Source organism: Mobula birostris, chromosome 9 (genome assembly GCF_030028105.1).
Source record: "Mobula birostris isolate sMobBir1 chromosome 9, sMobBir1.hap1, whole genome shotgun sequence".
Lineage (NCBI taxonomy): Eukaryota > Metazoa > Chordata > Chondrichthyes > Myliobatiformes > Myliobatidae > Mobula > Mobula birostris.
This window is the reverse complement of record NC_092378.1, coordinates 112,873,143-112,888,746: the sequence shown is the minus strand read 5'-3', so window position 1 is coordinate 112,888,746 and position 15,604 is coordinate 112,873,143. Positions and strand designations below refer to the sequence as shown.

Here is a 15,604-nt window from a genome sequence, read left to right as displayed (position 1 = left end):
ATTCTTCGAATGCCTCATCTCCTGGATTGCCTCAGCTGCTGCATAGATAAACCTTTTTCTTTTTTGCAATGAAAAATATATTCAGTCCTACCTATATAATTAATTCAAGGTTCGAGTGAACTGGTAAAAAAATCTAGACACCGAACTGTGGACATCTTGTCTTGGCTCCACCACAACACCACTAATACAAACACAAATGTTTAATTCAATGCAATTCAGCCTGAGCAAACTAAACCACACAGTTATTTCATAAAGGAAAGAAGCCATCCTTAAAAAATAATCCTGACTTGGCTTTGTAACCAATTACTGTAACATTATTCTCTCATGGGTTCAAATTCCTAGCAGAAATAACATAAAACAGTGATTATTTTCAACATGGAGAAAAACAATCTTATCTTCCCACTCATCCACTAGAGAGCTTTGATAACAATGGGATTACAAAACAGATTATTCACAATGTCCTAGTGCCTTAAGGTCATAATTATCAAAGCTTTAAGTGCTGGAATTCACTTGCTAAACTTTCCAACTCTCTTTCCCCCTTTGAGGTACTCTTGAAACATATTTCATTGATCAGGCATGTGACCAACTGTCCTAGTATCTCTGTGTAAGGTTCAACATCAGTTTTTGTTTCATAATACTCCTGTGATATTGATATGATTATTTTGTGATGCTGAAGCTGCTGCATAAAGGGAAGCTGTTGCCTTATCGTGCTTGCTGATGAGATATAAAACTTTGATGGCATGTTTTTCACAGTGATGCCAATAAGGTGTTCAAAGCTACCACACAATCACGCTACATGAAACAGTTGCCAAATGTAACACCACCTCCCATCCGCCTGGCTGGACCATTGTTACTGCAGGTTAGTAAGAAGTAATTAATTCTTTCAACATAAAAATAAAGGGCATTCAGCATTGAGAGGAAGTGTTTTGAGTCAGAGGTCATCCAGCTGGGAGGAAAAGTCAGATATTGCTGGAGTGTTGGAATGGGTACTTGAGTGGAACTCCACTGTCTGCAGTGGTGTTGATAGTTGGGTACAGGTCAGTAGTCAGCAGGGGAATTAGGTTATCAGAGGTGTGGATGGTGGTGGAGAATGGACAGTATTTGGGGTAGAATATTGGTAATTGGGATTAGACTTGTCATGAGTGGGTGAAGTCAGCTGGAGTCTGGTAGGAATGGGGTCAGGCTGTGTTGACTTTTCAGTGGGAGGAAAGTTGGTAGGTTTAGATTGGGACTGGGGCAGAGTTGTTCTTACGAAGGTTAGGTTCTGGAGTTACTACAGAACCTTATCAGACTGTTCCACAGTAATTCATTCTGCAAGTCAAAGCACTGTGGAGATTTGCTTCCCTTGTACTTAACACAATCTATGTGTGTATGATTAGAAGTTATGCAAGTAACGTTAAGACTTCTATTGAATATCACTGCCACAGCCAGGCTCCTCTTATCATTAAATGGCATAATTTCAACTTGTTTGAAAATGTTGAATCTATAGTTTTCTGTAGATGTTGACTGGACACTGTTGTTACTCAGAAATCTCTGTACATCCTCCTTGCTACCATTTGCAAGGAAGAATACTGTGAATGACAAACTGCTAGTAATCTCGGAGAGAGCGTGAAGAAGCTCACAGGATTCTCAGATGCAGCTGTCAAGGAGGTCCAGAGGAGGAGAGACATCCTCTTCCTCTAACTGCTCATGTGCGTCTGTGTTTGAGGTCACAGGAGGTCATAGATCTTAGGGAGGTCAAAGAAAACAAGTCGAGTGTTGGCCTTTGAATACCTCAGTTTCGGGGGAAATGCATTAGTAAAACCAGATTGCTCTCTCAGGGAATAAAACTGTCATGCTTAGACCAGAATTGAAAACCTCACTGTAGACTAAGTTTGTATTTTGTGTTGTGGAAGAAATATGTGAGGGAGAGCAAAATTCCTGATAATTGACCAATCTCACAATAGGTTTCAGGACATTTAGAAAGTGCAGAAAATTGCTGTGCTTCCGTTTAAGCCAATTTTGAACAGCACGTGCTCATTGTTTGGATTTGTATGAATGAATTTCATGTTCAATGTTTGTAAAGAAACATGGTATATATTGTTGATTCCCTCCTTGTTAAGAGTGTTTTGTAAATCGTGTTTGCTGAGAGATTTGTTGTCCGTGTTTCCACTATGTTATTAGTGCAAGGTCATTTTTTTTCACAAACTGAGCAACAATTGAGGTATTGAGTTCAGTTTCCATAAGAAATAACCTGCAATTAATTTCCAGTCATTTCAGTCTCTTGAGAGAAACTTGTAAATTATATTAAGTGGCACCCTAACATGAATTACTATATCAAGTTGACTGCAAGTTATTTCCTTCCATCTGAGGCTCATTTTAAATGTTTTAAAACTTGTTTTACAACTTCAGTATTTCCCTCCAGATTTCCATGTTGTTATTTTTATTGCATTGTTGCCTGCCACACTTTCTCCCCTGGGGAGGGGACGTTACAGGAGTACAGTGGGTTTTGGCACTGATGTTTGCAATACAGAGGGAACAATGGACGGGAGCTTGGAGGTTAATCAGGCCGAGTAGGTGCTGGATGGATATGGGGAGGAGAACAGAGGAATGGCAGTTGCGGAAGAAGGACTGGATCAAGGGCAGGATGAAGAAAGATAAAGGGGAAAGCATAGGCCTGGGGTTGAGAGGGTGTACAGGACCTTTGAGTGCCGGGATAGAAGAAGCACAGGATCAGGGGAGGAAGTGAAAGGATGAGGCTAGGAGTTGGTTGATGTTAACTGGAACATAGTTGAGCACTATTGATTGTGTCAGCATTGGTAAGATGATTTAAACTTTCTAACTTAACCGACAGCTCAGAAGAGTGCTGTCAACACTACTCACTGATAGGCCTCAAAGTTCTGTACTTCCATTCTAGTTTGACTTTATGGTAGAGACTGGAAAGTAGACTAAAGTTATGCAAATAACTGCAAACCAGGAAAGTCATCCAAATTGTGAATATACAGACCCTCAGCTGAACAAGAAATATCATATGCGATTCTCAAAAATTCTTAAATTAATTTGTCCCTGGAAAAAAACATCCATCTCTGAAAGGTCTCCTATCCGGAGTACAGGAGTGAATTAATAGCAAAAGAAAATCACTCCTTCCCCTGATAGTCACAAGTTAGCCATGGGATAACCTTGCAATCACCTTACCAATTGGTTAGGAAATAGAATTTGCAACTTCTTATTGGTTATTGTTTATTATTTTCTCATATACCAAGTTACAGTAAAATATATGCCATCCATACCAACCATTTTAACCACATCAGAGGTAATATAAGGGAACAGCAATATCAGAAAGCAGAATATTAAGACAATATTCTGTACTCTTGGTCTATTGTCTTGATTACTTATACCTCTGCCAAGGCATAGTTGTATGTGGTTTAACAGTACATTTATTTTATCAGGCTGACTATCATATTTCATGTTGGGCACAAATTCATCTGATTAGATCCTTCCTCTCTGCTTCCACTAAATAAGCTTTGGTTAAAATATATCCTCCAGCACACAATTCAGTTCAATAAATCAGGTCTTGATTTACAGTTATCAGTTTCACTGTTAACTCAGAGCTCTCACAAATACAAAATGCCATTCTAAATCATGACAGCAAGTCTTTAGTTAAGCTAAATCAAATTCCCTGACTGAGTAAAATAGTGTGAAAATCTGCAAACTTCTTTCACAGCTTATCAAGTAACTTCTCATTCGGTTCAATGCAAGCTGGCTGTCTGGTGAATTTTATCTCTTTGCATTTTTTTTTGTTGTTTGTCCTTATTAGAAACAGAATCTGATCACTCTGAAGGATTGGAGCAGAAGTGGAGAGTCCAATACACCATCCGAAGCAGGAAGCAGCCAATCAGAGTTCGCCGTAGTGAACAAGCCACAGGGCTCAGGCGATCTGCAGGAAATTATGGGCACAAAGAGCATCTCAGTTATAGCAGCAGAGCGTCGCTCACGAGCAAATGTGGCTGACTCTGCATTAGCACTCACGAGAGGAAAGGGAAGGAGGATTCAATCCACACCTTCTGCCGAGGAAACTGAGAAGGAGAACTGGGGTCAAGTAGACTCAAAGAAAGACACATTAAACAATGAAAAGAAACCTGGAGTCAAAAGTGATCATCTTTCACTGAAAATGGGAGGGAATGCTTTTGGAGACAGTCCAGAATCTAGCAGTCCCTCTCCTCTAACTTCATGGTCCAAATTGAAAGGATTGAGAAAGGCAGATCAAAAGGACGATTCAACTGAAATAAAAGAAAGGAAGAAACAATCACGTGCTTTTGGAATAAATTCCCAGGGGGTAAGACTGGTAGACATCAGAAATGTTAATGATGATGGTTCAGACATGGTGATTGTTCCACAGTAAGTGACTCTTCAAAACAATTCTCCAGAATGGAGAGGCTCAATTCTGCACTATCTCCCACCCCCACACAGCTACAACAAAAACAGAAGTAAAAATCCTTCTTGTACTTGAACAAGAATTTTATGAAAAACACATCAGTGCACCCATGAAACACATTTTTCCGCTGAGTGCATGTGTAGGTTAATCAGCAGTGCTAATGTGCCACTGGGACAAAGAGGTGCATAACCAAGTAATCTGTATTCTGTTGGGTTGGTCTGGAAAAGGAAGGAGTGGTTGGCAAGAGGGCTTTCAAAACTGAAAGTGATAAAGAATACTGCTGGCTTATACTTCTAGTCAATCATCTGGGTATGGACCCATTCCAACTGACCCATGGGCAGATGTATATGTTTATAAAATGCAGGAAATAATTAAGAGAATTGGGATTTTCACTTTGAATCAATCCTCTAAACTAAAATTCAGAGCATTTCATCTCTTCTGATCTAAGATCATGATCTGAAATGTTCATTTGGTTTCTTCTTCCATCAGCGCTCTCTGACATACTCTAAAATTCCCTGTTTTGTTGTTATTTGAGGAGTTTAATTCTAAGAAGAAAAACTTTTAGTTTAATGTCAGTTATATTAGCTAAGAGGCTGGAAAGCATGGGCTGTGACTCCTGTTCAAAAGGAGAAGATGGTATTCTTTAGGGAATTTCTGTATCAGTTAGGGCTTCAACAATGTGATTAAGTTCTTTAATATTTAGGGGTAATTGCAGTTGATGCAGATACCCAGAAAGTCTTGAGTAAGTAAGCACTGAGACATGGATGGTTATAAATTACAGAGAACAGAAACTTGTCTGTATTGCTGTTATCAGGAGTTGCTCATCAGTATGTGGTGAATAGATGCATATAGGCCCCATGTTTCTTCATTGATCTAAATTAGAAACATTGATACCTGTCAACTTCATTAACAATTTGGATTTAGTAGCCAGAAAATTACTTCTGTGCACTTTCAATTTTGCTTCTGGTGTTCCCTTTTATATATCCTTATTATCTTTGCGCTCGCTTTTGGGAATAGCCATCATTTTCTGCATGTGAGCCAGTGATATTTAGTTTTATCTCTCTGCTGCTTCTCTCTGCCTTTCCACAGACTCTGAAATTTCAGAATGCTTTCTAGCAAGGGTGAGCAGAAATTTCCCCTGGCTAAATATTGGGAAGACCAATACTGGCCAATAATGCCTTACCTCTTTGGTGTCTATCACAAACTATTTCTCTATGTACCTACTATATTCCAATTCATGGTAATTGCCTGAAACTGAACAAGGCTGACAACAGTTTTGTTTTGTTAATAACTCTGAACTGAGTTTCAAACATGACTTTAACAGCCTCTTTTTCTACCTCTACTAAAACTCTCATTCTCCGTCTCATTGCTTGGTATCTCTAGAGCTCATTATTCCAACACTGTGCTGTCAGGCTAAATAAACTTGAACATTCAAAACTCTATTGCACCTATCGTAACTCACACCTAACCACACTCAGCTAACTTTTCCACCACCCCTTCCCCATCCCCATTTGCTTGCTGACATGTACTGAATCTCACTTAAATAACCACTTGATCTTAGAATTCTTAACCTTGGATTTAAAATTTTAAAATCTCCAGTTTTACAAGTCTCCCAAATTTATAATCCTCCTATCTGAGTGTTTATTTTCAAATGTAATTGGTGGAGTGATGGTTAGGTTACTGGTTGGTAACTCAGTGATATGGTTTCGGATTCCACCTAGCAGACAACAGAATTTAATCAACTGTAATTTTTTAAAAAATCTATTTAATAATGACTACAATACTACTGGATTTTTGTAAAAAGCTCACTAGTACCTTTACTAATGGATTATTAATGCCTTTCTTGGGAGGAAATCTAACTTTTTTTTTATCTGTTTTGGCCTGTATGTGACACTAGGCCCACGAGGATGAGGCTGATGCTTCATCGCACCATGAGATCACCTGGTATGCCACTCAGTTCAAAAATATATTTCACCACTATGTTCTGAAGGACAATTACTTACTGATGGGCAAGAACTGCTGGCCTTACCAATGACACCTCCATTCCAAAAAAACAAACTGAAAAAATACTCATTCCATCACCAGAAGCCACATCTTCAGTTTTAGAATTCCCTTCCTTTTATTTTTCACTTCTATTCCCCTTTCTCTGCATCAAAAAAATTCCCTCTTATTTTTCTATCTCCACAGGTGCTGCCTGACAAGCTGAGTGTTTTCAGATTTTTCCTTTACATAAAAGATTTGCAGAAACTGAATAATTTTGATATTGTAGGCAAAGTAAGATTGATTTTCAATTCTTAATATTCAGAACAGACAAAATGAATTGGAATAATTTTCAGTAGAAAATGAAGACATGTTGGAGATGGAGCTGAGTGATTTAGTATGAATAACGGATAAAATAATTGCTGGAACAAGAGCAGACAATGGTGAAGACCATTAACTGTGAGCATGTAAATCGACCCTGTGGCAAGTCAATAGAAAAGGATGAAAGTTCCATGGAACAATAGGAAGGAAAAGCATTAGGTTTCACAACAGACAACAAAATCTGAAAATAAGTTAGATATTTGTGATTGTCAACCGATCTTTCAGCTGGAAGCTGGTCAGGTTCTCTTCCAGGACAATGGACAAGCTTCCTAGTGTTTTTCTGAATATCTTTGTTATTTTTTATTGTTTATCCTTTGCAGCTGTGTGTCTAAATAGAGCAGGCTAATTGTGTGAACAAATACTTGAAGTTTTCCCCAGCCCTCAGCTTTCTGATGGACTGACTTTGGTGAAATAACCTCTAACTTGCTGAGGCCCGGCGACAACTGTCAGACACATCCTCTTACTTGCCCCTCAAACAGGATCCCACTAAGGAGCATCAGGACATTGTCTCCCACACCAAAACGGACCTTATTAACTCTGGGGTTCTCCTATCCACTGCCACCAACCTCATAGTTCCCGGACTCCTCACCTCCCGTTTCTACCTCCTACCCAAGATCCATAAACTTGCCTGTCCAGGTAGACCCATTGTTTCTGCTTGTTCCTGCCCCACTGAGGTCTGTATACCTCAACTCAGTTTTATGGGCGTGGGCACTCACATGGGCCCCAGCTATGCCTGCCTTTTCGTCAGCTACGTGGAACAGTGTGTTCCAAGCTTACACTGGTATCACTCCCAACTTTCCCTATGCTACATCAATGACTGCATTGGTGCTGCTTCCTATACCATGTGGAGCTCATTGACTTCATCAACTTTGCCTCCGACTTCCACACTGCCTTCAAATTTACCTGATCCATTTCCAATGCCTCCCTCCCCTTTCTCAATTTCTCTGTTCTGTCTCTGGAGACAGCTTATCTACTGATGTCTACTACAAACCCACAGACTCTGACAGCTACCTGGACTATAACACTTCCCACCTTGTTACTTGTAAAAACACCATCACCTTCTCTCAATTCCTGTCTCTGCCACATCTGTTCTCAGGATGAAGTTTTTCATTCTACAACAAAGGAGATGTCCTCTTTCTTCAAAGAAAGCAGCTTCCCTTCCTCCACCAACAATGGTGCCCTTAGCCGCTTCTCATCCATTTCACACACGTCCACTCTCACCCCATCCTCTTGCAAACCCACCAGGGATAGAGTTCCTCTCGTCCTCACCTACCACCCCACCAGCCTCCAAGTCCAACAGATAATTCTCCATAACTTCCGCCACCTCCAGCGGGATCCCGCCACCAAGCACATCTTCCCCTCCCCCCACACTTTCTGCTTTCCATAGGGATCACTCCCTACGCGACTCCCTTGTCCATTTGTCCCTCCCACTGATCTCCCTCCTGGTACCTATCCTTGCAAGCGGAACAAGTGCTACACGTGCCCCTACACCTCCTCCCTCACTACCATTCAGATCCCCAAGTAGTCCTTCCAGGTGAGGCAGCACTTCACCTGTGAGTCTGTTGGGGTCGTCTACTGTATCCGGTGCTCACAGTGCGGCCTCCTGTATATTGGTTGAGCCCAACGTAGATTGAGGGACTGCTTTGCCAACCACCTTCTCACCATCTTCCAGAAAAAGTGGGATCTCCCAGTGACCACTCATTTTAATTCCACTTCCCATTCCCATTCCGACATGTCAGTCTATGGCCTCCTCTATTGTCATGGTGAGGTCACACTCAGATTGAAGGAAGAACACCTTATATTCCATCTGGGTAGCCTCCAACCTGATGGCATGAAGATCAATTTTTTGAACTTCCGGTAATGCAACCCCCCTTCACCATTCCCCATTCCCCCATTCCCATTTCCCTCTCTCACCTTCTCGTCTTACCTGCCTATCACCTCCCTCTGGTACTTCTCACCCTTTTCTTTCTCCCATGACCTTCTTCTGCTCCTATCAGACCCCCCACCTTCTCCAGCCCTGTATCCTTTTCACCAATCAACTTTCCAGCTCTTTACTCCCACCCCCCCCCAGTTTCACCTATCACCTTGTGGTTCTCTCTCTCCTCCTCCCACCCCCCCCCCCCCGCCAACCTTCTTACTCTGACTCCTCTTTTTTTTCCAGTCCTGCTGAAGAGTCTTGGCCCAAAATGTCAACTGTACTCTTTTCCACAGATGCTGCCTGACCTGCCGAGTTCTTCCAGCATTTTGTGTGCATTGCTTGGATTTCCAGCATCTGCAGATTTTCTCTTGTTTATATATTGCACATTTATCACAAAGAACAAGATGTATTTCCACAGCAGGATTCAGCAATGGTTCTGATAATCAGCATTTGATCTCAACAACTTTGTTCATTTAATTACTCCCTGGCTTCTTTCAGATCTGAATTATGGATTTCAAGCTTCACCCAAAGATTTTGGCACATAATCTAACAATTCAGCGGAGTGCTGAAGGAATAATGGAAGTGTTGTCTTCCAGCTGCGGTGTGAATCGGGAGTCAGTTGACTATTAATTCTTTTCCATAAGTGCTGCCTGACCTGCTGAATTCCTCCAGCATTTTGTGTGTGTTGCATCAGTCTACAGTGTTAGCTGTTTGTTAAGTAACACTATTCAAAGAGTAGTAAGTCATTAAAACGTGAACAGGAAAGCTAAAAATATAAACAACTGTTCATTGTATTCTGAGTCCAAAGTCAGGCCCGTTGAAGTTTGTTTGAACCTCCACTGCTTCCAACTGTTTGCTGTTTCCTTTCCTTTGCAGCTCCAGTCTGAATGACCTCACATTATCCTACTCCGAATTCCATTCATCTAATTTTGCTCAATTTATTTATACTGATTTGTAACACACACAAAATGCTGGAGGAACTCAGCAGGCCAGGGAGCATCAATGGAAAAGAGTAAATTGTCGATATTTTGGGCCAAGACCCTTCATCAGGACTGGGAAAAAAGATGAGAAGTTAGAGGAAGGGAGGAAGAAGTACAAGGTGGTAGGTGATAGGTGAAACCGGGAAGGCGGGGGGAATGAAGTAAAGAGCTGGGAAGCTGATAGGTGACAGAGATAAATGGTTGGAGAAGGGAGAATCTGATAGGAGAGGGAAGGGAGAGGGGGACCAGAGGAAAGTGATGGGCAGGTAAGAGAGGGAAACAGGAATGGGGAATGATGAAGAGGGAGGCAATTATTGGAAGTTTGAGAAATCAATATTCATACCATCAGGTTGGAGGCTACACAGACAGAATATAAGGTGTTGCTCCTCCAACCTGAGTGTGAAGTACATCAAAGTCATAATTAAATACATTCCACTCGCCTTTACTTTTCTTGCATCATCCACAGTTCTGTAATGCTCATTAGAATTGACCTTTTCTTTACATATCCATGCTGACTAACTAAACATTTTAAAGTCATTATCTTAAATACAAACCTTTAAAGTTTCTGTAAATCAATTCCTTGTTCACCTCTCTTAAACAGTTGAGTAACATGTTCAACTTTTCACCTTAACTGAGGGAACTGCAAAAAAAATAGTAAGATCATTTGAATCTTTCTCACCTTCCTTTCAAACCTTGGGGTGAAAACTGCCTGGTTTTAGGGATTTGTCATCTAGTTTGCCATTGTTTCCTTAATCACTATTAGTTAGGCAGGTCCCTGTCACCATTTCATTATTCGATTACTCAGGAGTTCCAGAAAGCTCTCCTCTAGTTTTGTGCAGTGGCATTTTTCTGTTTTCTTATTTACAAATTCACTGTTGTCCATTTTTATGATATCAGCTTACACCTGACTACTTGCTCTCTGTGGCATTTGCTATCTGTTTTGAAAGCTCTACACCTGTAGTTTTCTGTGGACTTTGAAGTTAAGCTAGCCGTGTGTATTTAATTTTTTTTACCTGTTGTCCAGTACATGCAAATTTTGCTTCTGTGAAAAACAATGACACTGAAAATGGGTCAGTGTGTGAAACAGGCGGTCAAAGTGATAGTATTTATGTTGTCACTCCCCAATCTCCTAACTCCACTGTTACTCTTTAATTCATATACCAGTGATTAGTGTATTATTTGCATGTAAACTTATTTTTCTTTTCATTCATAGATTCCTAAACTCAGGCCATACCCTTCACGGCCGCACAATCTCAAGAGTGTATTTGATCACAGGTTTTCGGTTGCTCCACACCTCTCACAGAACTCTAATCTCAAACCAAGTGTTGTGCCAGTAAGGATTGCCAATCTGTCAAATGCCAACGTGCCAACTGCAGCAAAGATCAAATTCCCACTCAGCTATCGTTCAGGTGACTCTCCATTTGTTTAATACTAACTCTCTTCCCTATTTATCACCTCGGTTTTAAACAGTTACCTCTGTTATCCCCTCTTTTCCAATGGTCCACAGACCAGGAACATAAGGAACACAAATCAGATACTCACGACTATATAAAAATGTAAGTATTAATGAAGGAGCATTGCTCAGTTGATTTTTAAATCTTCCAATCATCATTCTAAATTCCCTTTTTGAAAAAAAATTCTTAATGTTTAAGCTAAAGATATCCTATGTGCTCTGATGCCTGAGTCAGTGAGTTGGTGATCTGGTTCTAGATAAGTTACTGATTTTCAAACCTCGGTATACTTAGTTTGAGGTGTAAAGTTGCAGCTTCTGATCTCTCTGCTGATATCCTTGCAAATATACATGCATATTCATGTTAACCATGAATATGTATAAAAATCAAAAACCTCAGGATAAGTTATTAATATCCCTCGTGCCAGTGGGTCGTGAGCACTTGTTTGAGACTGCCTTGGTGTTAGAAGTAGCACAGGGATGACACAAAGGGGTTTTCAAGTGGCCACCCTCCTTCTTCGATGTTATTTCGATTAGCCCACTATATCCCCAGAGGGCTTGACGATTAACCCTCCTCCCCCTAATTTGTCTTCCCATTCTTTCGAAACTATCTTGGAGCTTGGAGCCATTGACTGCTTTTTACCCCCTGCCTCTGATGTGGCTCGGATGACTTGCAGTACAGTCTGACTATGGATCCCTAGCTCCTTCAGCAGCTCGATGGTGGATGTTCACTCAAGGTAGAGCTTTTCCGAGTAGCAATTTTGATCAATAAAATGTTACCAATTAGAATACAAAATGTAATAACTGATTCTGTGGGGAGATATGTGATTATACATTGTCAACTTTTTTCTGAACTATGGACTTTTATGAATATTTATGCACCAAACGAAAATGATGCAAAATTCATACAAGAAGCTTTTCTGAATTTGGCGGATGCACATGAAAAAATATTAATTGGAGGAGACTTTAATTTTTGCTTAGACCCAGTCTTAGATAGATCAACCAAGGCTGTTATAAAATCGAAGGTAGTAAATTTAACTTTATCATTGATGAAAGATTTAAACTTGATTGATATATGGAGAAGAATCAATCCTAAAGAAAGAGACTATTCGTTCTATTCCCATAGACATAAAACTTACTCAAGGATAGATTTTTTTCTATTATCAATGCATATTCAACACAGAGTGAAAAATATGGAATATAAAGCAAGAATATTATCAGATCATTCTCCTTTATTAATGACAATAATAATGGCTGATAGGGAAGAAGTGGCTTATAGATGGAGATTTAATTCAACATTATTAAAACGTCAAGATTTTTGTGATTTTATGAAAAAACAGATTCAATTTTTTTTGGATACAAATTTTCATTCAGTGGATGATAAATTTATATTATGGGATGCGATGAAAGCATATCTTAGGGGCCAGATAATAAGTTATACGTCTAAAATTAAGAAAGAATATATGGCAGAACTAGATCAATTGGAAAAAGAGATTACAAAAATAGAAAAAGTATCTCAAAGATATATGTCAGAAGAAAAATGAAGACAACTTGTCAATAAGAAGTTACAGTATAATACGCTTCAGACATATAGAATGGAAAAAGCAATTATAAGAACTAAACAAAGGTATTATGAGTTAGGTGAGAGAGCACATAAAATTCTTGCCTGGCAGTTGAAAACAGAACAAGCTTCCAAAACAATAAATGCAATTAGAACAAGGGCAAATAAAATATCTTATAAACCTCTTGAAATAAATGAAACCTTTAAAAATTTCTATTCTGAATTATATCAGTCAGAATCCCAAAATGATGTTAATGAGATAGAAAGGTTTTTATCACAAGTTTCTCTTCCAAAATTGAATTTGGAAGAACAGAAGGGATTAGATATGCCTTTTACATTAAAAGAAGTTGAAGGAGCTTTAGGATCACTCCAAAGTAATAAATCTCCAGGAGAAGATGGTTTTCCACCTGAATTTTATAAAAAATTTAAAGATTTATTATTTCCTCTCTTTATGGAACTAATACGTCAAGCAGAAAAAATACATAAACTTCCAGAATCTTTTTCAACAGCGATTGTACTAGTATTGCCAAAAAAAGACAGAGATCCTATGAAACCAGCATCATACAGGCCTATTTCTTTATTGAATACGGATTATAAAATAATAGCAAAAATTTTATCGAATAGATTATCTAAATATTTACCAAAATTAATACATATGGATCAAACAGGATTTATTAAAAATAGACAATTGGCAGATAATGTAACCCAGCTACTCAGTATAATTCATTTGGCACAAAAAAGGGATGAGAAGAGTATAGTGGTAGCCTTGGATGCAGAAAAAGCATTTGATAGATTAGAATGGGATTTTTTATTTAAAGTATTAGAAAAATATGGGTTAGGAACATCTTTTATAAATTGGATTAAAACTTTAAATTCTAACCCTAAGGCTAAAGTAGTGACAAACTCTCAAATTTCAACACCATTCCAGTTAAAAAGGTCAATTAGACAAGGTTGTCCATTATCACCTGCTTTATTTGTACTGGCGATAGAGCCATTAGCAGAACTAATCAGAATTGATCCAGATATTATGGGTTTTAGAGTTAATCAGGAGGAATATAAAATTAATCTTTTTGCCGATGATGTTTTGATCTACTTAACAAACCCACAACATTCGTTATATAAATTATCTTCTAGATTGGATGAATATGGGAAGGTATCAGGTTACAAAATAAATTGGGATAAAAGTGAAATTTTACCTCTTACTAAAGGAGACTATAGTCAATGTCGATTAGTAACCCAATTTAGATGGCCGGTAAATGGTATAAAGTATTTAGGTATAAGACTTGATAATGATGTAAGGAATTTATATAAATTTAATTATTTACCACTATTGAAAAAAATTCAGGAAGATTTTGACAAATGGATGATACTACCAATAACATTAGTAGGTAGAGTCAATGTTGTAAAAATGAATATATTTCCTAGATTACAGTATTTGTTTCAAACATTACCAATACAATTGCCACAGAAATTTTTTCAAGAGTTAAATAAATGTGTGAGAAAATTTCTTTGGAAAGGTAAAATGTCAAGAATATCATTGGAAAAATTGACATGTAAATTTGGGTTAGGAGGGTTACAACTTCCAAACTTTAAAAACTATTATAAAGCAAATCAACTTAGATTTATTGCATCTTTCTTCGATGATCGAAAACCAGCATGGATTAAAATAGAATTAGACAAGATAGGAGAAAATAGACCTGAAGATTTTATATATAAATGGGAATCTAAATGGATACGGGAAAAGAAAGAATCTCCTATATTAACACATTTGATTGATCTATGGGATAAGCTATATGTTGATAATGAAACACCGAAATCTCTATTAGCAAGGAGACCTTTGTTCCAAAACAGACTTATTCCTTTTACAATGGACAATCAACTTTTATATAATTGGTACCAAAAAGGGATTAAATTTATAGGAGATTGTTTTGAACGAGGTATATTGACGTCATTTGAACAATTAAAGGATAAATATAAAATATCAAATAATACTTTCTTTTGTTACTTTCAATTAAAGGCTTACTTAAAAGGTAAGCTGGGTCAAACAATGTTTTTGCCAAAACCTAATGAAATTGAAATTTTAATTCAAAAAGAGAAAATTAAAAAATTTATTTCTTGTATGTATAATTTGATTCAAGAACAGACAATTAAACAAGGAACCCATATGTCAAAGCAAAAATGGGAAACAGATCTGAATATTAATATTGATGAAACAAATTGGTCAAGACTCTGTCTTGACAGTATGACAAATACAATAAATGTTCGACTTAGATTAGTACAATATAATTTTTTACACCAATTATATATTGCACCACAAAAAATAAATAGATTAAATTCAAATTTATCTGATAAATGTTTTCGGTGTAATCAAGAAATTGGTACTTTTTTACACTCTACTTGGTCTTGTTTTAAAATTCAACCCTTTTGGATAAATTTAAGAGTCTTATTGGAACAAATTACTGGAACTCAACTTCCACATAACCCTGTATTATTTCTATTAGGTGATATTGAAGGGATAAAACCGAAACTTAAATTGAATAAATATCAGAAAGAATTTATAAAAATTGCATTGGCAGTAGCTATCAAGACTATAGCAGTTACTTGGAAATCTGATTCGTATTTAACTATGAATCGTCGGAACAATGAAATGGCTAGCTCTATTCCACTCGAAAAAATTACTTATAATTTAAGAGATAAATATGTAACATTTTTGAATATTTGGCGCCCTTATTTACAAAAGATAGGATGGCATATTTAAGTGCTCCGATAAAGACCTTGGTCCCTTGGGGAAAGTAACGAATAATTATACCAAATTTATTTTGAATCCCATGGAGCATGTGGAAACCTTCCAACACCCAGGCGGTTCTTTTCTTTTTTTTTTCTCTTTTCTTTCCTTTTAGGTAGGACTATATATGGGGGG

At 38.0% G+C, this 15,604-nt stretch overlaps 1 protein-coding gene across 3 annotated transcripts in view; it reads left to right on the top strand.

Moving 5' to 3' along the window:
* LOC140202973 (kinesin-like protein KIF19) overlaps positions 1-15,604 on the top strand; it is a 170,880-nt gene that overhangs the window by 135,065 nt on the left and 20,211 nt on the right. For all 3 annotated transcript variants that reach the window (XM_072268623.1, XM_072268622.1, XM_072268624.1), the window contains exons 16-18: positions 754-859; positions 3,797-4,315; positions 10,887-11,082. In XM_072268623.1, the coding sequence (XP_072124724.1) occupies positions 754-859; positions 3,797-4,315; positions 10,887-11,082 (821 nt within the window). The remainder of the gene's footprint in view (positions 1-753; positions 860-3,796; positions 4,316-10,886; positions 11,083-15,604) is intronic.